This window comes from Dunckerocampus dactyliophorus, chromosome 19 (assembly GCF_027744805.1).
Source record: "Dunckerocampus dactyliophorus isolate RoL2022-P2 chromosome 19, RoL_Ddac_1.1, whole genome shotgun sequence".
NCBI lineage: Eukaryota > Metazoa > Chordata > Actinopteri > Syngnathiformes > Syngnathidae > Dunckerocampus > Dunckerocampus dactyliophorus.
This window is the reverse complement of record NC_072837.1, coordinates 19348442-19373999: the sequence shown is the minus strand read 5'-3', so window position 1 is coordinate 19373999 and position 25558 is coordinate 19348442. Positions and strand designations below refer to the sequence as shown.

General features: G+C 46.3%; 1 protein-coding gene across 2 annotated transcripts; it reads right to left on the bottom strand.

Moving 5' to 3' along the window:
* Positions 1–408: 408 nt before the first annotated feature.
* On the bottom strand, positions 409–24215 carry lrfn5b (leucine rich repeat and fibronectin type III domain containing 5b). Of its 2 annotated transcripts, none has more exons than XM_054762288.1 (6): positions 23613–24215; positions 8791–9947; positions 8116–8290; positions 5622–5958; positions 4576–4876; positions 409–3874 (listed from the first exon to the last, which is right to left on the bottom strand). In XM_054762288.1, the coding sequence occupies exons 2-6, from the start codon at positions 9691–9693 to the stop codon at positions 3194–3196; spliced, it is 2397 nt and encodes a 798-aa protein (XP_054618263.1). In that variant the 5' UTR covers positions 9694–9947; positions 23613–24215; the 3' UTR covers positions 409–3193. The 2 variants fall into 2 exon arrangements, with proteins under 2 accessions (XP_054618263.1, XP_054618262.1); XM_054762287.1 differs by having other exon boundaries at positions 8791–9707.
* Between the last annotated feature and the right edge of the window lie 1343 nt (positions 24216–25558).

Genomic DNA, 25558 nt, shown 5'->3' with positions numbered 1-25558 from the left:
TCAGGCCAGGCTCCTCCGCATTTTAATCACCCCTAATGAGCTCGTAATGATGAATAAACATGCTAGGCACCAGCCGGCACGCATGAAAGCAAAGCTTTGTCGTACGCGTCGCGCGCTCCGCTTGTCTTTGCAGGCTCCCCCCGCGTGACTGCATGACTCTGTATGTATTATAGCCGCCGTTTGCGCAGCCCCCACCCCCGAGACTTCCTGCTGTGCAAGGCAAAGCGCACGTAAGAATCAATCAGGCAACATCCGACGACTAAAATACACAGCGTGTCAGCTCATGTTGCAGCCGATGCTGGTATCGCCGTCTCAGATCAATGTCGGCCAGCAGGACGTATCCACCGAGCGGCACCGTTCCTTCGCTGTGGTTTGGAACGGTAAACCAACAGCGGTGCGGTTGAGTAAATGGTGTGACATCACACCGTGCAAGGCGGCCATGAATTCAACAAAAAGGCCTCACAGTAAACAAAGTAAGAAACAACGGAGGACATCTTTGTTGATGTCTTTGTTTTTTGTTTAGTTTGCGTCGTGAAAGCCACCTTCATCTGTCCACCAATTAGCCAACCGCCCTTTTGGCACTGTAGCACTACCCAGCACCCTACTAGCCTACTACCCACACCCTGTAGCACCCTACTGTAGGTAGGGCGCCCAACAAGCGGTATAACTGAGACACATTATATTGGTGCCCTTCAAAACTTTTCAAACACTAACACGTCTCGCAATAGCAAATCCATTCAACTAAAATCAACAAACAGTGCAGCTGGGTTCCGTCCAGCGCGCTACGCTGCAAACACTGACATCTAAGCAAGATTAAATACCTCGAGTCGAGGTCACAAATCCTTATTTCGGATAAACAAGCACATTTTGTCTTAGCGGGCACTTTCTATGTCGGATCAGTTAGCTTCTTTTAAGTCATATACACTCAAATATGAGATATGCTTTAAAATGAGCAAAATAATCACAGCAGCAAGAAAAAATATTTTATGAACTGTTTGAAACCAGTAAAGTTCCGGCAAGCAACATCTTCTGCAGGGTTAGATATTCTGCTTATTTTTAGTAGTACAATATTCCCTCCTTTATGGCGGTTAACCGGTTCCAGACCCGACCGTGATAAGTCCATTTCCACAAAGTAGTACTTTTGTAGTCAGAGCACAGAAAACCTGTTTACCACCTTCTAAATATGCTTTTTGACATGATTAGAGCCCTCTAAACATGAAATAACACCCCTACAGTCACTTTTACACTCCTATTACCCAATATACATGTAGTAGACATAATAAGACATTAGTCATCATTAGTGACACTGAGTGACCAGTGTGGAATAACACTGTACATATCATCACATCTTTGAAGGTGTCTTTTGAATGCCTTATATTTGTATTTTACTTTAATTAGCCATGTTTATGTTTGAAAATGCTCAATTTAGGCAAAAGATATGAAGACATTTGCTTAGATATGTATATTATTTTTGGACGAGTAATCGGCTAGACTAGTAATAGGCCGGGCCGCACGGAGGTCTAGTGGTTAGCACGTTGGCCAACACAGGAACAGCTTGGAGATCGATGCTTGGTTGGATTCTCCCCTGGGCATTTCTGTGTGGAGTTTGCATGTTCTCCCCGTGTGTGTGTGGGTTTTCTCCGGGTACTCCGGTTTCCTCCCACATTCCAAAAACATGCATGTGAGGTTAATTGGCGACTCTAAATTGTCCATAGGTATGAATGTGAGTGTGAATGGTTGTTTGTCTATATGTGCCCTGCCATTGGCTGGCCACCAGTCCAGGGTGTACCCCTCCTGTCGCCCGAAGTCAGCTGGGCTAGGCTCCAGCATGCCCCCGCGACCCTAATGAGGAAGAAGCGGTATAGAAAATGGATGGATGGATAGTAAGAGGCCATAATTCCCCCACAACACTGAAAATGATTTCTTGATATATTTTTGAAAAACCGTGATAGAGTGAAGCCGTAAAATTCCAAGTGGTGAGTGGTTACGCTGTCTCAGTTTTTAGTACATATTACCAAGTTGTTCTAACGTAATAAGGAACAAATAGCCCAAAACATACCCTTGACCTTGATTTGAGATATTCGGTCTTGCTTAGATTTCAGTTTCTGCACTGCTGTTGTCAAACTTTGATCTGTAAGTGGTGGTGCGCTACCTGATAGGGTGGCGCTCGGCCCTAGTTGACATCACTGGAATGGGAAGAACACCATTTCAAAGAAAATATGGTTTGACTCAGTATGGAGTCATCTAATTAATGGGATTTGTTGACATGATGTCTCACGATTTCCGAAGCTGATGTAGTCATCCCGCCGACAAACCCTGCGGTAGAAACATGAGCCTGATCGGGATTGACAGCTCCAGAGAAATTGGCGGGAACTTGTTTTTGCTTCTGGAACCGGCGCCCCATGGCGACTGCAAAGCAACAAGGGTACATACTGGAGTGCTGGACATCACACATGGAATGTCCCTTGTATCACTGGTTTATTTGGACTGTTAAACATCAAACAGAAACAACAGCAAAATCAATCCGATACCTGCAATGGTCGTTCCGCTTACAAGTTCATTTACATCAGCATGTCATGATAATACGTGGAAAAAAATAATATATAAAAAAAAAAGAAGAAGAAGCATGGAAATGTCTCATCCACGCAGAACGCCGACATCACTCCTCCTCTCGCCCCGTGGGGCGTTGCGTCTGCGCCAGTCGTCATTCAAAGCGTTTCTCGGGTCTTTGTGTAATTAAATGATAGAAACGATTTGATCGATTCAAACCGGAGGGCAGTATCAAGGCTGAGTCAACGTGTGCCACAAAAAATGCTGCATTGTGCTGCGTCTGGGATGTAAAGCACATTCATTATCTCTCTGAAAACCAGCGCCAAGGTCACAAGTATGTGTGCTTGCTGTCTGTCTTTAGGGCACGACAACCCCGTCTTTGTTATCGTCCAGCGTGTGCAGGTTACTGCATTCGTTTACACACAGCTAAACATTTGTATAGGAGTTCTTTTATACACTTGTGCTTTTCTTGGTCCGCCCAAAGTCCCTTACGAAGAAGACATTGATAGGTTATAGTGTATAAAACAAAAGTGAAGCCATAATATTCCCTTTGAGTTGTGCGGGCGACCTTCAGGGCAGTTCCACAACAGGCCACAAATCCCCCCCCCCAAAAAAACAAAGGATGCAAGCAGTAAACTCCAAATCATAAAGTGCTCTCCAGAAGCCACTCAGACCTGCACAGCTTGTCGCGAGCCCGGTGAATGTTTGTTACGCTTTGCAGCTGCGGCAGCTCGCCGCTCATGGACAGGCTTCGCTTGGAGCGCAGGCTGGCTCCTGTTTTGGGGTACGCCACGTACAAGCGCTCCCTGGATGAGTCCACATTCAGGGAGTGTCTGCGGTTCAGCCTCACACCCCCGGCGGGCACAGTCATGTAGTGTCGTGGTGCCTGGCGGGCTCGCGGAACCCTGGGAGCCGCAGTCCATTGTCCGGGCGTGACTCGGGCCACGACAGGCGGCATCTGCGAGGAGTTATTGCGGTTCACATTGTTGAGTTCAATGTCTGCCAGGCGGACCTCGGACGGTTTGGACGGCGTCATGGAACGTTTCACCCTGGGGGCACCCGGTGATGCCGGGTGCCAACTGTGGCTGGCAGCCGAGGTGGACACGGTACAGTCGGGGACGCAGGGTTTGGTTGCGGCGTTGGCGGCGGTTGCAGTGGCAGCCGTTCGCTGCTTGGCTGGCTCCAGCGGCGGCAATGCAACTCTGAGACAGTCCTTGTCGTTCTTCTCCGGACGCAGGACCTGCTTGGAGAGAGATTTGGGAAGCCCGCAGCCTTGAAGCTGTCCGTCACTGCTCAGGGAACGTATGTCACCCATCTCCAGGGCCTGACAGGAAGTAGGAGAAAGAGAGGAATGAGAGATATTCATTCCCCTGGGCAAACCAGTTTTCATTGATAAAGTGTTGTTTTGTCCTTTTGTTAGCTTGACAACTGTGTTTTGGAGTGTGACAATGGAATTAGGTGTCAGTGATGTCCAGTGACTGAATGGACAAGATGGTGGGTACAAGCGGCCGAAATGAGTTTTCTCCGTAGGGGGATGCTGCCTTCGAGATAAGGAGAGAAGCACTGTCATCCGGGAGAAACTCGGAGTAGAAGCGCTGCTCCTCCGCATTGGGAGGAGACAGATGAGGTGGCTCGGGCATCTGGTCAGGATGCCACCCGGACACCTCCCTGGGGAGGTGTTCAGGTCACGTTCGACCGATAGGAGGCCTTGAGGAAGACCCAGGACACGTTGGAGAGACTGTATCTCAACTGGCCTGGGAACACCTCGAGATCTGCCGGGAGGAGCTCGACAAAGTAGCCGGGGAGAGGGAAGTCTGGGCTTCCCTGCTTAGGCTGCTGCCCCCGCGACCTGACCTCAGATAAGTGGGAGAAGACGGATGGATGGATTTAGTATTCAGTGTTGACTTGTGAGAAACTACCATTGGACCATTGGCTAAAACCTGTGCCTATCACCAACTACTGGCCTGGGATTTACTTGATAGATCCCAACTGATGACAAGGCACGAAGGATCATGCGAGGCTAACCTTGTCCGTGTCTCCTTGGTTGCACACCCGGTAGCGCACAATGAGAAAGATGATAAAAGCCAACACGGAGGCCACGATGATCCCCCCGATGATGACCACGATGGTTCCGCCCAGGAACTGCGACTGCATGAAATGGCATCTCAGGTACTGCGGCTCAGTGGTGAAGTGGGCGCAGCCGATGACCCGGGTGGCGGTCAGGGAGGTCACCTGGTCGTCGTAGATGGCCAGGACGCACAGGTCGTACTGTGTCCCTGCCGCCAGGTTGTTCAGCAGGATGTTCTCGCTGGTCGGCGGGATCATTCTGTGTTGGGGGGGAAAGAGGCGGGTGAGATTAGAGCGGTTTGTTTTGACGGCGACGGAACGACGTTGACAGCCGTTCATCTCCGGGGTGCCGTTTAAGACGCGTCTGCGCGGAGTCAGTTGTGACATGTGATTCTTTCCCTGCGCCGTCATTAGCGATAAAAGCTTGCTATTTGGGCTTCTGTTTCTCTGACACATCTAAGCTATCTAATGTGTCTGCCGCGCTGCAAGCATGCTGTTGACTTCAACGTTTTTTTGGTGTGTGTGTGACCGTCCTATCATGTGGCGGCGCTAAGTAAGGACCGAAAGAGATGAAAGAATGCTGCCTTCGTGACGCCTTGGATGCTTTTTGCGAAACACTGCCTTACTGCTCTTTCATCTTCCTATGCGCGCGGCTTAGTGCTGACATTTTGTTTTTTGATTTTGTTGATTAAGCATTATCAAGGCAGTAAATGGTACACGGCGGCAAAGGGGATTATGAGTTGAAGAATGAGAAGTCAGATGCAGTGCATTAGTACTCCTGATAGGATTAATGGACACCGCAAATAATCACAAAGACAGTCGAGTCCCAACCCAGGAGACAACATCCTTCGGGATTTAAGCATCCGGAGCAGGTAAAACCAGGGTCATGGAATTTTTAATCATGTGGTTAAGGTCATCTGGAGTTTAGCTGCTTGCTTTGTCTCTCCAGTTTTTAATTGGACACCAAATCTCTATCCCTATCCTAAGGTTTGGTATTTGCTGACCTGTAGACTAGAGAGTCATCATAGGTCCCGTTATACTGGATCTGGAACATGCGGATCCCCGGAATGTTCCTCTGAAACTGAAACTGGACCATGGCTGAGTTGGACGTGGCCTCGGCGATGACCACCTTCCTCTCTTGGCTCGTCTTGGCATTCCCCAGAGGCACCCCGCCCGGCCCCTCCGCCCCCGTCTTGGTCACCGTGGCAATATCCGACGACCCGGGGTCGGGCTCCCGCTCGGCGGCCGTGTTGTTGGTGATGTGAGGGAGTTTGGCGATGAGCAGGTCCACCTTCTGCTGGGCCTCGCCGGCTGGGTTGGAGGCCACGCAGGTGAAAGAACCTGGAAGGTGATAAGCTAATTAGCTTAGCGCTCTCGCTGGGTTTTATCACAATGTACAGTAGGGACACACTTGGACAGACGTCCAATATGCTAATCCCAAGAGTCATTATATACTTGGCTCCATTTCTTGCACATACTCACACGGTTTAGGTCCATTACGCTTACACTGAAATGTATTTACAGCATCCGCTTGGCTTCATTGAGCACAAACATTACAAAGGTTCAGCGCAAAGGTAATAAAAGCCAGACTAGCACTCGTTAAGTGCGTGTTTAATGCGGTACATCTCGGAATCCGACTGTAAGGACACAGCACTCCAAGTAAATGAATGTCCCTAGCTTTTTTTTTTTCTTCTTCTTCTTTTTGCACATACATTACACTTTTTTTTATAGAGACGAAACAAAGAAGGCACAATATGGTGAGTTTCACGGGTGCGTTGAGGAGCATATTGTTACTTTTAGCGGCTAGCAAGAAGGCTAATGCTTTGCTAACCCTTGGCAGCAGCATTTTACCATCCTACTCAAAAATACTGCAGCATACTACACCTACACTGTCTTTAACCACCAAAACCAGGGGTTAGGGTTAGGGTTAGGGTTAGGGTTATTAGGGTTAGGGTTAGGGTTAGGGTTAAGGTTAAGGCTAACTCTGTCCAAAGTGCAGCTCGGGAGCCAAAAGCAACAACAGCAAAAATTGAAAAATCTGTAATTTTACAAGAATTAAGTCAAAACATTAGAGAAAAAGTTGTAATCTAATTTAAAAAAAGTAATAATTTTACGAGAATAACATCATAGTATTCTGAGGAAAAATAACGTCATTTTTGTAGCATTAAGTTGAAATTTTAAATAATTTTTTAAAAAGTCATAATATTATTAAAAACAAACAAAAAAACAACAACAAATAAAGCTGTAATTTTTGGAAAGTTAGGTTGTGGAAAAAATTCTAATGTTACGAGAATAAAGTCCAAATATTATGGGAATAAAGTCGGGAAGAAAATTGGAGGCCATTTACGACCCGCGGCTGTTTTTTTATTGGCCCTGGGCACATTCTAAAAATACAATTAAACAAGAAAACTAAAAAAACAACAGCAACATTTGAAAAAAGAGCAGTAATTTTACAAGAATACTGACAAAATTAGGAAAATGAATTTGGAATATTGACAGAAAAAAAATAAGACTAAAATATGTTTTAAAAAAAATATAATATTTATAATATAATTATTATAAAATAAAATGATGAGAAACAATTTTAGAAAAATTAGGTTGGTAAGAGTTGTAATATTACAATAATAGTCTAAATATCATGAGAATGAAGACATAATCTTACAATCAGAAAGTGTAAATATTTGTAAAAATGAAAACAAAAACAAAAACAAAGGAGCAAACAAGCGTAATGTAAGTTAAAAAGTTGATCTAAATGTACGCTTTGTCAGCCATCACACTAAGCTGAGGTGCAGGCTGGTTTTTCTTTAAATATGAGTTCAGGGCTGCAGCACGTTAACGGCGGTAACTGATTTATTTCATTCATTAGGTTAAAATTCTTAACGTAATTAACACATGCGCGTCATGTCAAGCCACTCCTCTCCGTTATGACGGCAGACGGAGCCGCAGTAGCGTCCCCGCAGTCACACAGAGGCCGACGCTCTTTCATAACTTTATTCTCTCATTCCTGTTGTCACCAGATGACCACGAAGTGCATTCAGGGACACTCCGAACATCACAACAACGTCTTTATTATGCGTGTTTGTGTGGTCTAAATAAACAGACAAAGAATTATGATGAATTCATATGAAAACTGTGATTAGCCGTAATTTGGCTACAATTTTGAATCGTTTGACAGCCCTAAATAAAACAGAGGTGGGAATAAGACGTAGCCAGCCTGTGGCAAGCTGCCACTTTGGTGGGAAAATGTTAGATTTCACAGCCATTAGGCCCTTGAACTGGGAAGCAGGTCAGTGGAGGAAAAAAGTGCATTCTTGCAAAAATACGTCCACTCACCAGCCACAGTATTGTACAAGCTAATGAGGTCCAATTTTAGATACAGCTCTTGTACTGGAACTCATGAGCCGGTGTGCCTAATGTTGTGGCTGGTGAGTGTTTACTGTCACATTTCCATGTCATGGTTCTACTATAGAATGTATGATTGGGTGTCTTTCAACCAACCTGAGTCCTTGACGGTGCTGATGAGGATGTCCAGTGTGCCGTCGGTGTGGACCGTGGCCCGGGAGGAGTTGGACATGAGGCGCCCGTCGGGGGCGATCCAGTGGATGATGGGGTCCGGGTCGCCGCGGGCTTTGCAGCGCAGCGTGACGCTTTGACCCTCCAAAGCTCGCAGCTCCTGACGACGAGGTAAGAGAAAGAAGAGGTAAACGCTTGCTGATATGTGGGGCACGTTGTGCTTTCCACCGCTGTATTCCCTGTAAATGGAATCGACTATTGATCATCTCCCTCACGTTGAATTAGCTCGATTTAGGGCAGTCGATATGGTGGCACGTCTCGCAGTAAACATGCGCTTGGCTGCGTGAAAGATAAATGCCTGCAATTATGCAAAAGAGGCCTGCGTCGCAGCTTCTGTCATTTGATGCGGATTTGATGGCATGCTTTTATTTGGATGCATGAGTCAAGGCTGTAATCACCCTAATAGGAGCCTCACTGCATCATAAAGCTGCTAAAAGCTCATTAAACCCCCCTCAAGATCAGCTTTTAGGTAAACCTTGAACATACTTCAGAATATCTTGTTAGCGGAGTGGACCAGGAAGGTCCCACGAGGTTAGCAAATGAAATGTTTGATGTGACAATATGAGAAAAGGCTCAGCGGATTAAGTTCTAAGGTCACACCTGAGAGTGCCTGGTGATGAGAGGAGGCTCGCACAGGAACTCTTCCTCCGACACGGACCAGAAATAGCGTCCGGCGAGGTGCTGCGGTGAAGCGCAGGTCTCCAGGTCATCCTCTCGTAGCAATCTCCGCAGCCAGAGCAGCTCGCAGTTGCATCTCAGCGGGTTCCCTCCGAAGCTCAACGCGAACGACGTGGGCCCCATGATCCCTGAAGTGGCCAGGGCGCCTGCTCTTTGGAAAATGGGATCCGGAGGAAGCTTCTGCAGCTTGTTGGAGGTCACGTCCAGCCTCTTGAGCTTCTGCAGACCCGAGAAGGTGCCCTCGGGGATGTAGCTGAGCATGTTGTGGTCCAAATTGAGGGTGTGGAGGCTGGACATTCTCTGGATAGCCACCCAGGGGATGCTCTCCAGGTTGTTGTAAGACAAATCCAGTTCCTCCAGCGCCGTCAGGTCATTGAAGGCCCCGATCTGGATGTAGGTCAGCTGGTTGTTGTTGAGGATGAGGTGGTGCAGCTTGGACATGCCGCTGAAGGTGTCGTTGGTGATGCGCGTCAGCCGGTTGCTGTCCAGGTGCAGTGCTCGCAGGTTCTCCAGGTCTTTAAAAGCGTTGGGCACGATGGTCCCGATGGTGTTGCGGGAGAGCGTCAGGTCCACCAGCTTGGTCATGTTGGCAAAGTCCTTGCGCTTGATGCTGGTCACAAAATTATCGCCCAGTCGCATTTCCACGGTGTGCCTGTCGATGTTGGGGGGCACAAAGAGCAGCCCCTTCTTGCCGCACAGCGTGGCCAGGTTGGGGTTAAGCACCTGGCACATGCAGCGCCTCGGGCAGACTTGAACTTTGTGGGCCCTGACAGCCGCACAGAGGACAATCAGATAAAGCAGGAGGGTCTCCATTGGACTTGTCATTCACGTTGTTACGCCTGCAAAGATAAGGCAAAAAGAGAGAGACAGATAGAGGGAAACGGTTTATCGAGCAGCGGAAGACTGCAAAGCAACCCGAACGAGCTCTGTCATCTCTATTAAACATTAATTTGTCTTGCTGGGGAATTCACTCGGAGAAATCCTCCCTTCAAGAAGGAGCATTTGGTTTCTTTGTGCTGGGTTGGAAATAGAGTCAGTCGCTGGCGAGTCCGGCTTGTAAGCAGGGGGTCAGTCAGCGCCTGTGCAAACAATAAACGACGTGCAATTAGCCATGGAGCTAATTAGTCACCTGCAGACTTGAGAGGGAAACATGACTGCTAGGCCTGGGATGGATTTGGGAGCCCGTTTGCGTGCTAATTTAGTGGGATTTCATGAAGGGAAAGGATTCCAAATGAGTGTAACATACGTAAGACTGTCACAAAGGTAGCCTTTCACCAGGTCTTTATTCCAAGATAAATGATATTAGTTGATAATATGTTTGCTACACGGGGATTAAAGCCTTAAGTGTCAGTCGGGTCCTGATGAGAATTAGACGGTTATCTCGGAGGATCATATGGCCAAAGGGGGCAGGGATGATTGGGCCCGGTGGCTCTGCAAGGATGTGCTCTGCCTCGCTATTGATTTTCTCTCCGCTGCTACTCTCACTTATGACACGACTGAGATGAGGGATAAGGGGGGGATCCATTTGATGAATCCCGAGAACTTGTCGGGGGGGATAGAACGTAAACCCTGAGAAAAGCGGAGACGGCATCGCAGCGAGCGAGCGGCCTCGGCTGAAATTTGGAAGGTTTAATATTCAGGCCCGCGGCCGCGCAATCACGTCACGCGGAATTGAAGACCAATCCAATCAAACACGGAGAACAAGAGATCTCATCCCACAACTGTAGTAAAAATCTAAAGGCTAACCTTTAAACACAGACGAGAAGGGCTGATTTATGGTTATGGCTCGGCGGTTTGCTCGTAATGCCTCCATTGTCGGTGCCGGGTCCTGACAGTGTGGATAAAAGTCTTACCTCAGCAAGGGGCCGGCCAAATGAATAGCGTCATGATTCAAAGGCCCTCTTGTTTGCCGCCGACATGTGACCCCACCTGCCGCCTAATAACCTTGACAGTCAGCAATTGGAGGAAAGATTACGGAGCGAAGAAAGATCAGACTTGACGCGGGCCCGGCGATGGCGGCGGTTACCCTCTGACAGCTGAGGGAAATGTAGCAAAGGAGGACAGAAGGAGGTCATATTTAAAACGGGCGCTGATGATGAAATGATACCACTGGAGCGAGCCTGCTGGGTCGGACATTTTTCACGAATACTGCTGATCAAGCCGCAGTGAATCTTCCATGACCTATTTTTTATTTGCAAGAGAAAACTTCACCGAGTCCCACACAGAAATTACAATTCCCTCAGACGCATGCTGTCACCGCGTTTAACAAGAGAAACTGAAAATGTCACTCAGCCAAGACCCAACACTCGCAAGTTCCACAAATTGGAATCACCACATTATCGGAATCCACTCCCAACAAACAATTGAACGGAATAAACTGAGGACTGGAACATCGGTTAAGTGCACACGTGCTCCCTTGGGGCTGTGATCAGCAACACAGCAACCTGATGGGACACCCAGGACGTGCCTTCTTCTTGCACGTTGCCGTGACATCAGTACCGCAACATTCCATCCCTGCCGTCATCCCGTCTACGCCTGGAGAAGGTTGAACGTCAGAAACCATGGAAGTGTTTTCACATGCCCTCCCCATCCAAATTTTAAGATCGGTTAAAAAATGTGAAGAATGTACATTTTGCAAAAATAAAAAATGGGAGTGAGACAAAAAAAGCAATTTATTGCAAAGAAGCATTCAAGTCGAATATGCTGTTCATCAGCTGATCAAAGGTTCAAGACCAGAGCTCCAAATAATCCTGCCCCCCCTAAAATAGAAATGAAATGTCTAAAAAAGGAGTGAGTGATGAGTCGCTGTGCCAGTGTTGCTCCAGGTGGTGAAGATGGCTTCACGGAGGGCATCCACTGTCTGCAACCGATGTCCATGTTTGCCACCCATCCCCAAATGTTCTCCATTGGGTTTAGATCAGGGGAGCACGCGGGATGGTCCACCAGGATCGTCAAAGGAGAATAAAACTTTCTTGCACCTTTCGATGTCCCGTGTTTGGTGCTCTCCGGCATATTTCAAACGCCCAATTTTGTGGCCTTGAAGGAGACGAAGCCTTTGAAGAGGTTTTTTGTTCTTAAAAGCCTTCTCTGGCAGATGGCGTCTGATGGTTATTGGACTGCACTCGGCCCCAGTAACAACCTTCATTTGGGCCGAGGATGGTCCCGTGTCGGGACGTTCACGCAGGATGAGGGTCCAAGATGTGCAGTGTATGTTCATAGCCATATACTGCATGTTTGAAGCACTGAGGTACAGACAGTATATGCTGAGAAGGATCTGAGGTATACATTTATCTTCACCAGGAGCTGAGGTGTATATGTTCATCTCCATTAGCAGCTAAGGTGTACTTTAACATTCATGACTAGCAGAAATCTAAACGTTCACGTGTATGAGGAGGAGCAGATGTGTATTCATTCACATTGATGAGGAAATGAGGTGTATATGTTCATGTGTGGAACTGAGGTTTACACACCATATATACTGACCACCAGGAGCTGAGGTATACAATCATGTTAGTGAGAAACTGGGGCGTATACGTTCGAGTTGAGAGGGGCTGATGTGCATACGTTCACCTTGAGGAGGCCCAGATGTTTGTATGTTCACATTGGTGAGGGCTGAGGTACATACTTTGATATTGATGAGGGCCTGTGGTGTATACATCCGCGTTGGTGAGGGTCTGAGGTGTATATGTACATGTTGATGAGGGTCTGAGGTGTACATGTACATGTTGGTGAGGGTCTGAGGTGTACATGTACATGTTGGTGAGGGTCTGAGGTGTATATGTACATGTTGGTGAGGGTCTGAGGTGTATATGTACATGTTGATGAGGGTCTGAGGTGTACATGTACATGTTGGTGAGGGTCTGAGGTGTATATGTACATGTTGATGAGGGTCTGAGGTGTATATGTACATGTTGGTGAGGGTCTGAGGTGTATATGTACATGTTGATGAGGGTCTGAGGTGTACATGTACATGTTGGTGAGGGTCTGAGGTGTACATGTACATGTTGGTGAGGGTCTGAGGTGTATATGTACATGTTGGTGAGGGTCTGAGGTGTATATGTACATGTTGGTGAGGGTCTGAGGTGTACATGTACATGTTGGTGAGGGTCTGAGGTGTATATGTACATGTTGATGAGGGTCTGAGGTGTACATGTACATGTTGGTGAGGGTCTGAGGTGTATATGTACATGTTGGTGAGGGTCTGAGGTGTACATGTACATGTTGGTGAGGGTCTGAGGTGTATATGTACATGTTGATGAGGGTCTGAGGTGTATATGTACATGTTGGTGAGGGTCTGAGGTGTATATGTACATGTTGGTGAGGGTCTGAGGTGTACATGTTGGTGAGGGTCTGAGGTGTATATGTACATGTTGATGAGGGTCTGAGGTGTATATGTACATGTTGATGAGGGTCTGAGGTGTATATGTACATGTTGGTGAGGGTCTGAGGTGTACATGTTGGTGAGGGTCTGAGGTGTATACAGTATGTACATGTTGATGAGGGTCTGAGGTGTACATGTACATGTTGGTGAGGGTCTGAGGTGTACATGTACATGTTGATGAGGGTCTGAGGTGTATATGTACATGTTGATGAGGGTCTGAGGTGTACATGTACATGTTGGTGAGGGTCTGAGGTGTATACAGTATGTACATGTTGATGAGGGTCTGAGGTGTACATGTACATGTTGGTGAGGGTCTGAGGTGTATATGTACATGTTGGTGAGGGTCTGAGGTGTACATGTTGGTGAGGGTCTGAGGTGTATACAGTATGTACATGTTGATGAGGGTCTGAGGTGTACATGTACATGTTGGTGAGGGTCTGAGGTGTATATGTACATGTTGATGAGGGTCTGAGGTGTATATGTACATGTTGGTGAGGGTCTGAGGTGTACATGTACATGTTGATGAGGGTCTGAGGTGTATATGTACATGTTGGTGAGGGTCTGAGGTGTACATGTTGGTGAGGGTCTGAGGTGTATACAGTATGTACATGTTGATGAGGGTCTGAGGTGTACATGTACATGTTGATGAGGGTCTGAGGTGTACATGTACATGTTGGTGAGGGTCTGAGGTGTACATGTACATGTTGGTGAGGGTCTGAGGTGTATATGTACATGTTGGTGAGGGTCTGAGGTGTACATGTACATGTTGGTGAGGGTCTGAGGTGTATATGTACATGTTGATGAGGGTCTGAGGTGTACATGTACATGTTGGTGAGGGTCTGAGGTGTATATGTACATGTTGGTGAGGGTCTGAGGTGTACATGTACATGTTGGTGAGGGTCTGAGGTGTATATGTACATGTTGGTGAGGGTCTGAGGTGTATATGTACATGTTGATGAGGGTCTGAGGTGTACATGTACATGTTGGTGAGGGTCTGAGGTGTATATGTACATGTTGGTGAGGGTCTGAGGTGTACATGTACATGTTGGTGAGGGTCTGAGGTGTATATGTACATGTTGATGAGGGTCTGAGGTGTATATGTACATGTTGGTGAGGGTCTGAGGTGTACATGTTGGTGAGGGTCTGAGGTGTATATGTACATGTTGATGAGGGTCTGAGGTGTATATGTACATGTTGGTGAGGGTCTGAGGTGTACATGTACATGTTGGTGAGGGTCTGAGGTGTATACAGTATGTACATGTTGATGAGGGTCTGAGGTGTACATGTACATGTTGGTGAGGGTCTGAGGTGTACATGTACATGTTGATGAGGGTCTGAGGTGTATATGTACATGTTGGTGAGGGTCTGAGGTGTACATGTACATGTTGATGAGGGTCTGAGGTGTATATGTACATGTTGATGAGGGTCTGAGGTGTACATGTACATGTTGGTGAGGGTCTGAGGTGTATACAGTATGTACATGTTGATGAGGGTCTGAGGTGTACATGTACATGTTGGTGAGGGTCTGAGGTGTACATGTTGGTGAGGGTCTGAGGTGTATACAGTATGTACATGTTGATGAGGGTCTGAGGTGTACATGTACATGTTGGTGAGGGTCTGAGGTGTATATGTACATGTTGATGAGGGTCTGAGGTGTATATGTACATGTTGGTGAGGGTCTGAGGTGTATATGTACATGTTGGTGAGGGTCTGAGGTGTACATGTTGGTGAGGGTCTGAGGTGTATACAGTATGTACATGTTGATGAGGGTCTGAGGTGTACATGTACATGTTGGTGAGGGTCTGAGGTGTACATGTTGGTGAGGGTCTGAGGTGTATACAGTATGTACATGTTGATGAGGGTCTGAGGTGTACATGTACATGTTGGTGAGGGTCTGAGGTGTATATGTACATGTTGATGAGGGTCTGAGGTGTATATGTACATGTTGGTGAGGGTCTGAGGTGTACATGTACATGTTGATGAGGGTCTGAGGTGTATATGTACATGTTGATGAGGGTCTGAGGTGTATATGTACATGTTGGTGAGGGTCTGAGGTGTACATGTTGGTGAGGGTCTGAGGTGTATATGTACATGTTGGTGAGGGTCTGAGGTGTACATGTTGGTGAGGGTCTGAGGTGTATATGTACATGTTGGTGAGGGTCTGAGGTGTACATGTACATGTTGGTGAGGGTCTGAGGTGTATATGTACATGTTGGTGAGGGTCTGAGGTGTACATGTTGGTGAGACCTGAGGAGTCAATGGGGGTCTGAGGTGTACATGTACACGTTGATGAGGGTCTGAGGTTTGAGGTGCTCTGACTGGCAAGGCCTGTGGTTGTGCAATGAGGCGGAGACAACCTGCTACTTTCAGGCTGGAATTGCGCTCAAGACGCAATATCGATTCACTCTGTGGAGATTGAGGGTTTTTTTTCTTTCCATGGAAAAGTCATCTGAACGTGAAGTGAATGCTCCCAAGTGTAATCTGTACTAAAGGCCTTCTCCTCCAGCGAGGACGAGAGACAGGACAGGAAATATCTGTCGCTGTCCTCCTAATTTGCATTTAATTACGGGCGTTCCACTGAGATTTGCATAACAGGTTGCACTCATCAGGTACACGAACAAATAAGTAGATAATCAATCCATGCATTCATCAATCACACACTTCATCTCTAAATGTCACACACCCTCCAGAAAGTCATTATCCTGCAGGTTGGGCTGTTCATTATGCAGCGGTGACTGGGGAGGGCCCCAAATAAAGCAGAAAACAGGTAATCTACTGATGCATTGACCATCATATCCTTCCCAGTCAATCAAATGTTGCTTTACTCGCTGCCGGCATGTCTTTCCGCCCTCGGAGAACACAACAGACTGACAGCACACACCCACACATGCGCCGGTGGGTGGATTTGTGCCTAAAGAGGTAGCGCGCTTCACAAGCGCCAGCCATGGAAACAGCAGCAGCAGCAGTGATGTACAGCAGCACAGCCTATCCACGCTCTCCAGGGGCGGCCTTCTCTGAGAAAAGCCCAGCAGCGTGCCTCATCCTGCACGCTGCTGGGCTGGCGGCGGGGTCACGGGGGAAATGTTTTCAGATGGTCCAAATTACGCGGAGAAAGCCTCAGCAATCCGCGTCTGTGCAGGGAATCACGGGAAGGCGAGGGGTGGCTAATGAGACGTCTGGCCGTGGCACCTGGCAGCGCCTTGCCTCACCTTGCTTTTCTCTGGGAAAAGCAGACGGACACGTGCGCCTGCCAAAAATGCTGCTCACTCTTCTGCTCGCTGGTGGCAAAATGGCTCCAGCAAAGCAGTAAAACATCTCTGCGGTTATTAGAAAATAAGCCAACATGGATGTTGCTATGGCTGCCTGATTAACACGTTGTGTGCGTATGCACTGTGACACCCCGTCCTTCTTTTCGCTCTGTGTTCTCTGCCAACGATAGAATGCGATAACTCTTGGGTGACAGCCTCGATGCCATGGCAACACTGAAAACGTCACTTTGGGGGCGAGATGCAATCAGGGGCTCATTTGAAGATCACCTAATGACATTTAGAACAAAGAATCCCCGCCGGAGAGGAGAGGACCCGGACAATTTAGTCACGGATAACAAATGAGGTTCTGGTTAAAGCCCGGAACACCATGAGGCTGGTATTGCTCGCTAATGGCGTGTGAATAGTAAGAGACAGCCATTCACACTCATGCTATTTTTCTTATTGCTCTTATTGATACCCTCCGCCAGCTGCAAAAGCGTGAAGGTGATGAGGTTTGCTTTGATCGCTGTTACTTTAATGAGCAAAACTACAAGGTGGAAGTCTTCTACCCTTCAACCGCTGCACACAACCGGCTGAAAATTAGTCAAAACATGCACCCTTACTGTATTACCTGTGCTATTACCTTTATGACAAATACACCACATGATGGCGCTGTTGTTAAACCCCAACGTGAGCCGGGTTGACTTGAAATTTCTCATACAGCTCACAGCACCCTCTGTACTTTAGACTGTTTCGCTTAATCTTCGTGAAATTTGGTACACACCTTTAGGGGACTAACAACCATTTCTGTGTCAAATTTGAGCAAGATTGGTTGGAAAAACAAAGCAAAAACATCTTTTAAGAAAAGTACAATAAAAAAATGGCAAACTACTAATTTAGTTATTACTATGTTATACTTCTGCACTCTGCGTGCGTATGCTGGTGGCTCCGTCTCCACCCACCGAGACAAAGAGGCTGTAGGACTGACAAAAGGGTGCGTGTCTGTTTTCCTCGTCTCCCGCCTCCAAACAGGCAGGAAGAAGGTTCGCTCTGTGCATTGCTTTCAGCACCTTGGTACGTTTGTTCCATACAACAACGGCATGAACAGAGTGAGCCCTTCTGTCAGTCATACTGTCTCGGTGGGTGGAGACGAGGCCGCTAGCATACACAGGGTGCAGCAGTGTAACATAGTAATAAAATTAGTAGACTGCACATATTGAGAACATAGAACATATTGTCATATTCGTTTAACATTTTTTCATTGTACTTTTCCTAAAAGATGCTTTTGCTTTGTTTTACAACCAATCTTGCTCAAATTTGACACAGAAATGGTTGTCACTCCCCCAATGGTGTGTACCAAATTTCATTGTGCTTTTCTTAAAAGTAACGTTAAAATCTCGTCTCATCTCGTTCTCGTCGACCTAATCTTGTGTATCATCTCACCCAAAAATATTAACAAAAAACATATTTCATAGAGAATAATATAAAAACAATGTGAAGTCATGATAAATGAGGAATGGTGATACAGACATCCTGATTATCCTGGCGAGATGGAATTCAATCGTGTTTCTCGCCTTCTGCATCAAATTGCTGGCACTTGCAACTTTCTTTGGCCCCGTGGTGAGTCATTTAGCAGTCGTACTCAATAATAAAAAATAAAAAAATACCAGGGCAGTGGGTTGGCAAAGCGTAGGGTGCTTTGTTTGGGGACTATATTTTGTGGAACGATAGGGTACGAGACAAATGGACGAGTACATTCACACTGCAGGGTATGATGCCCTATTTGGATTTTTTTGTTAATAAACGACGTGTGTTCCGAGGAACGTGTGGGTGGCAGGAGCCACTTCGATGACACTTTTTAAAATAATTTTTGACTGACAAGAACTTTTGCCTACATGGGTGAGCACCGTATTTTCCATACTTTTTTTTCATGGTTTGGCTGGCCCTGCTACTTATACTCTGGAGCAACTTACATGTATGTGTTTTTTTCATGCTGACAGCCATGAGAGGGCGCTTTAGGCTTGTGTGCCAGTATCTGCTACTCTTATCCCTCCTGTACCACTGAAAATGTACAATGTAAACATCAACTTATAAAGACAGAACACGAATGCCCCCAACAAGAAAATCCTATTGTGCAGATTACAAGCTGCAAGTAAGCTAGTTATGTTAGGTTGTTTAGGCTAGCTATCTGATGTTACCTTAACATGCCACCTGTTCACGTTAACAGACGCCTATTTTTATTGTTATTAAAGCTTGCCTTTCAAGATGAAATGTTTCTGATTTTATCAAATAAATTTTCCCCCCAAAATGCAACTTACAGTCCACTGCGACTTCTATATGTTTATTCTTCTACATTCTGCATTTTTGGCTGATGCAACTTATACTCCGGAGCCACTTATAGTCAGGAAAATACGGTACCTTTGTCCAAGTCGTGCACGGTAAACCACGCCTTTCGATGACGAGCAGGTGGGATAAATGCACCCTGACAGTTCAGACTGCAAGTGGGATACAGATGGGATTTATATGGTATCTACGTACCAATGAGGCCTGAGCCACATTTGAAAAGATGGGAACTGTACTCCTCACCCTGACGTGAAACAATCAGATGCAGGTCACATATCAGCAAAACAATTGTTATTGACCTGCAGTGTGAACATAGCCCTAGTCTGTTACGAGGCGGTGCACACAAAACGCTGCAAAATTGTACCGAAAAAGAGGTTTGACTATCCAAATTCTTTAGGGGGGTATTTGCACGGGGGTTGCTATGATATGCTGTGATGCCGTGGACTTGGCATATCAGCGTCTCTCATCATTCAAATGTGCACTTTCTGAGGTAACTGCACTCTCTTATTGGACCTCAAGGCTTGATGCCGGATTGTTGTATCATCAGGTTTGTGTGTGTGCGTGCGTGTGCGTGTGCGTGTGCGTGTCCAAGGGGATGGCATACTAAGCAGACCCCAGTGCATGAAGAGAAGTGCTGTTCATCAGCATTTACAACTCTTCCCCTGCCATTTTAGCAAGTGTTTTCCCTCGCACGGCATCCGAGCAAGAAGACAGAACCTCGATACGCTCGCCAGGAAAAACAGACACAACCCTCCTCGTATTTTCCGACGTCTCGCTCAAGCAAACAACAAACAATCAAAAAAAAAAAAGAAACAGCAGTAGACGAGTCTCAAAACGGCAATCTGCATTCCACTGCTATGCAATCGCACCCCTGATGTGAGGGGGGCTTATGACCCGGGATTTTCTCTCAGAAGTGGAGGGGGGGGGGCAGAAACCTTGAAAACCACTCTAGAATATCAACACAGCCCCGGCAGAGAGCACATTCTCATTTGCAGTTTGATTCCTGCGTGTTGGACGCTCAAGATTTCATGTAGAGGAAGTGAAAGAGGGGTTGGGTGGGGATTTAAAAAAAAAAAGTTCAATCCCTTCCCACGTTGCGAGCAGACAAAAGCTCCATAACAGGTTTTATTTGTCGTGTTTGCGGGGAAACAAGGACAAGCTAAATTGAATCCATCATGGCTGTACTGGCTGTGGACTCCATAGAAAGTCAACACACTGCTACTAAAAAATAACACCGTGGTGAATCCTGTTTTAAATCTGTTTTTTAAAAGGATCATCTGCAACGGGTGCAATTCCACTGAAAAGAAACTAGAAAAAAAAATAGAAGCTCACCATAAAAGTCATATAAGGGTCTATCTTTCCAACACTTAAAGGGTCCCTGACATGATTGGTCAACTTTGCTTAAATATTTTAAATATTGTTTGTAATTATGTTCTACATTGTTCCATTTTTGAAAGCAAATGGTAAATTTGCAAAAATGACATTCATAGTTGATGGCGCCTCGCAGTTTCAGCCTCATTTCCGTAAGTGACATCATCAGGGTGACATCACTCAGGTAAACAAACATGGCGGTGTACGAGGCGGAGGATGTTTACAGTGATTATAGCCAAGATTTGAGCCATGTGTCGATCATTTTCCAGGAGGAAGAAACATTTGGAGGTGAAATAAAGAACCTTTAGAACATGGACTTAAGCCTTAAGACATGGAGATGAAGATTGGTCGCCTTGAAAACACAGAATGGTAAGTGGAAATTACTCAAGAGTTGCTTATATTTCAATTATTGTTTTAAATCGGCTTCTTTATGAGCATAAAGGGCTTTTTCTAGCATGTTTGATTGTATATGTGGATAAATGTTCGCCCCTGCCACCCAGTAAACATACAGCTGTAAAAAGATGTTTATATAACATGTATAATGCTTTGCAGCCTTGTCGCTATTGTGGAATAGTGTTTAGAAGACGTTGTGCAAACAAGACATGACTTACTCTCTTGTGGCCACTTTGACATAGTGGTCGTTCTTGTTTTTTCCCTTTTCAAAAATGCGTTTTTAGAGTACTTTCAAGCCAAAAGCTTTTTGTAAAGGTGTTCCTTTGTAGCTGTCGTCAGTGAAATGGTGACTGCAAAAGAATAGAACTTGAGGTGGGCGTCCATCTGTCTCTTGTTTGCTGTGTCCATTGTTGTCTTGAACCTTCCTTTTTTGGAAAAGAAAACAAACTTACAGTATCACTGATACTATGAACATCCAGCAGCAACACAACATTTTCACTTCACTACTATTTTGATGAAAATTATACTCAACTAAGTCAACCATCTACCTCGACAAGCATTTGTTTACTCAACAATTAGTTTACTTCAGCTGAGAGGTGTCACCCTGATGACGTCACTTCCGGAAATGAGGCTTAGCTTATCATTTTTGCCAATTTACCGTTCGCTTTCAAAAATGGAACAATGTAGTACATCATTACAAATATACAAATATAACGTATTCAAGCAAATTTCATGAATCATTTCAGGGACCCTTGAAGTTTCGTGCAGAAGCGCCCATTTAGATCACCCCAGAGATTTTTAATGGGTTTTAGGTCTTTAGGTCCGTATTTGTAGACGCCCCTGAAAATGGCAGTACTCTGCATAAAAATAGCCATAATTAAAAAAAAAAAAAGCCACATTTTTGTGTAACACTTTAAAATCTACACTTCTACTCCATGGTTATTGTTTTATTTCACATCCACTGTGGTGGTCAAGGCAAAAAAACAAACTCATTTTCAAAACTGAAAATGAAGGCATAAAAATGGCTGTAATTTCGTTTATGTCATATTTTCATCTTAAAGCAAACCTTAGATTCTACCTGAGCTTTTTATTTAAAATCAATTGAGATGGTGCATAAAGGCAAAATTATTTTTTAAAAAAACAATGCCAAATACTTTTGCATCAAAGTGTACTTTTGAGCTCCTGAATGTGGAGGCATAAAATTGATGAAATGTTAGGTGCCATATTTTTGTGCAACATCTTAAATCAAAGCTTAAAGTCTTCTACTTCTATCACACATGACTTTTTGGAATGTTTCCAATCAAATGTGGTGGCGCAGAAACGGGAAAAGAAATGCTAAAAACTGCATTTGGATGAAACTGTAAGATGGAGTCATAAAACGGATATCATTTCTACACGGTGAATGCCATATTTTTGCCAAACCTCAGAAATGAAAGCTGAAAGTCTCCACTTCACTCACATGTGAATTGTTTCAGTTCAAATCCACTGCGATAGCGTGTAAACACATGCTCATAAAAGCACCGTTGTTGTCCAAATACTTTTGCCCCTAACTATTTTGAGCCCCTGAAAAGCAAGGCATGCAAATGTCTGTAATTGCTCAACGATGAATGCCATTTTGGCCATAATGCTACAAATACGGCAGTAATTGTTGACGAACATAAGAGACGTGGAAAATAGTACATTCCTTTTTGAAGAGAATCTTAATTAATCTCCAAGAAGTCGACTTGTGGATCCAAAGGGTGTTTGTTTGGCTGTTGTGAGAGGACCCTAAAATAGGCGCGTGCCTGGTTGTGCCCGCAGCCAGGCCACGACCCGAGCCCGTCTGCCAAGCACTCTTGCGGGGCTGCTGCTGATGCGGGGCCACCGAACTTGGCAGCCTTTTTTGAGCCCCTGAAAAGGAAGGCATACGAATGTCTGTAATTCCTCAGCGACTAATGCCACTTTGGCCATCATGCCGTAAATATGGCTTGTTGTTGAAGAATTATTAGCCATTTTTATGCCTTCCTTTTCAGGGGCTCAAAAAATGGTTAGGTATTTGGACAATAACAGTGAAAGCTCTTCAATGAAAGCTGAAAATCTCCACTTGAATCATGTATGAATAGTTTTTTCCAAATCCACTGTGCATGAAGGCAAATCATAACAGCCAGTACAGAACCCGTGGGTGTGGTGTTGAAAGGCATGGAGTAGTTCTCCACCTTTCAGCTTCCTGGCGGACATTTGAAGGTTTTTGGCGCCGAACGTGACCGTTCAGTAGTGATGAACCTCTCTTCTCTTTGACAAGAGAGGAAGTTGGACAAGAGCACATCCTCTGCAACAACACGCTTTCCTCCCAAGTGAGCCAAAATGTGGGTCATTGAAAGTCAAGTGAGCACGGTGTGCAGGAAGGAGCTCACCTGTCTGCAAAGCAAAAAAAATCAGACACTAAAACGAGGCGTGGGCCCGCTCGCATGCCCGCCTGCATGCATGCATGGAGCGCTCCGATGGTGCCTGCGGGCGCTCATGAATAATAAGCCGTGTGATAACCAACACTTGACACCAAGCAAGGCCGCTCAAGCTGGAAAATCTTGAGAGGGGGGAAAAAAACAACCTTGTTTCATCAGCCCGAGTTGGACTCCATCACACCTTGCCACCGAGGCGGCATTTACATATCAGCTCGGCTTCAATCACTTCACAGCAGCGAGGAGGAGGAGGCGAAGGAGAAGGAGCACCTATCAGTGCATCCCCAGGGCAGAGGCAATAAAACAAGCATCATTGCAGCAGACATCTTATCTCAAGGAGGGAGGGGGGCACAGAATTATGTCCATGTTGGACCACAGTATCACCTGTGTGAGGACAACAAGAACAAAACAGCCCAGAAGATGCAATCTAATGACCTTGCAGGAGTGCTGCATGCAACTGTGCACACTTCAACAACCCCTCCCCCCCCCCCCCCCCCCCCCCCCCCCATCACAAGAGTTGCTTATTGATTGACAGCAGCCCATCACATCATGTGATTAATGCCTATTTACCTTGCCGGGGACACATCAGTCAGAAGAGGAGCGCCTTCCCAGCGGAGAAGACGAGCAACGGGAGGGAGAGGAGAATTGAATTTAGTCCCGGACGCGCTGGCTCGGCTTGCGCTGACATGTGTCCGGCCTTGGCAGCCCGTCGATGCCCTTCAAGAAGAAGAAGAAGAAGAAGAGGAAGAGGAGGAGGAGGATGGAGCGACGGGAGCATTGCACGGCGCGGACGAGCTCACGCTGCAGGGTCCCGCTGAGGCTTCTTTGGAGGCTGAGCGGGATCGCCTCTTCCACTGCGCACCACCCCCCAAACACTCCCACCCACCCCCCCAAAAAAAGAGAGAGCTAGAAAACGCCTTTGTGGATGGAGAGAGGGAGGTTGCAGCCAGATGTTCCTAATTCCTCTCTCTCTCTCGCTCTCTCTCTCTCACTAGTTAATCCAGATTGCCTGAAAGGTTGCAGCCGTCATGCATCCTCATCCTCCTCCCCTCCCCCTGCCCTCGGACGCCTGTCAACCACAGAGCCGGCTCCATTTCTGCGTGTGGAGCAGAGGTGCGCTGTGCCCGGAATGGTAATGGCGAGCAGCACTGGAGGCTGCACACACACACACACACACACACACGCGCGCGCGCTCTCAAAGAGAGAGAGCGAGAGAGAGCATTTGTGTGTGCAGACAGATGCACAGCCCTCCCGGCCTCACTCACAGCCAAGCGTCATCATTTATTCATGGACATGGAGAGAGAGAGGCAGCCTGCTTGCTGCATGCAAGACAAAAAAAAATGCTTGCACGGTGCACCATCTTCTTCTTCTTCTTCTTCTTCTTCAGGAAGTCCTGATTAGTTTGTGGGGAGACCAAGAAGGTTCTCATTCATGCTCAAATGTCCTGGTTTGTGTCTTGCAGGATCCCAAATAGCAATGTGGGCAGTCTCTCTTACAGAAGGATTCAAATGTTGAGTTGGCTGAAACTTAAAGCCCATCGCTCCCTGTGGGTCTGTACCCCCTCCCTCATTACGCCGTCTGATGCTATTGTGTAGAAGTTAACAAAGCGGCTTAACACAATAACGCATTGTCAACACATTTACTGTATATCCAATGACAGCACGAAACAAACGCAAAATGACAAAATGCTGCAAATGAGAACGGCTGCAGGGTCAGAAACAAATCCCAAGAACGCACAGAAAGGAACAGCTGTTCCAGGGAGCGGAGAGGCGTAGGGGGCTTAGCACGCAGCCTTGTGGGGTACACCAGTGCTGAGGCTGATGTTGGAGGAAGTGTGGGGGCTGACTCTCACCCTCTGGGAGCGATCTCTCAGGACATTGTGGCTCCAGCTGCAGGGTGAAGGGGAGACAAACCCAGCCAGTCTGTGTGGGAGGACAGCATGGAAAGCGGCGTGTCCCGTGTTGCCCTGCTTTGTTAACAAACAAAAACATTTCACCTCAATTTGAATGCAAAAAATGACTTAGAACTTGTGTGATTCAGTCAAAATGTTGTTTTTGATATCTAGTGGAATCCTGGGTTAGCATCATTAATCCACTCCAGAAGGTCCGACTCTCACCGAAACGAACGCCAACTGAATCCATTTTTACATAAGAAATGTCAATCCAATTCATCCGTTCCAATAAGCCAAAAATAACACAAACACGTTTTTATACTTTTCATTCTAATTAGACACACAGAAAACAATGTGAAAAGCACATAAACCATGAATGAAAGGGTTAAGTGAACATTTAATGAAGATGCGATCGAGTGAAAAGAGGAAGGTGGTGGTGGTTGATCTGGCTGCCACATCGTGTCTTTGGGAACAATCACGTCTTCAATGAAGGTAAAAGTTACATTAAATGTTCACTTATCCCTTTCATTCGTGGTTTACATGCATTGACAATAGTTTTATGCATGGAAAACTACATAAACGTGTTTTGTTTTAAGTCAACTGCTATTGACATCATAGACGGGCT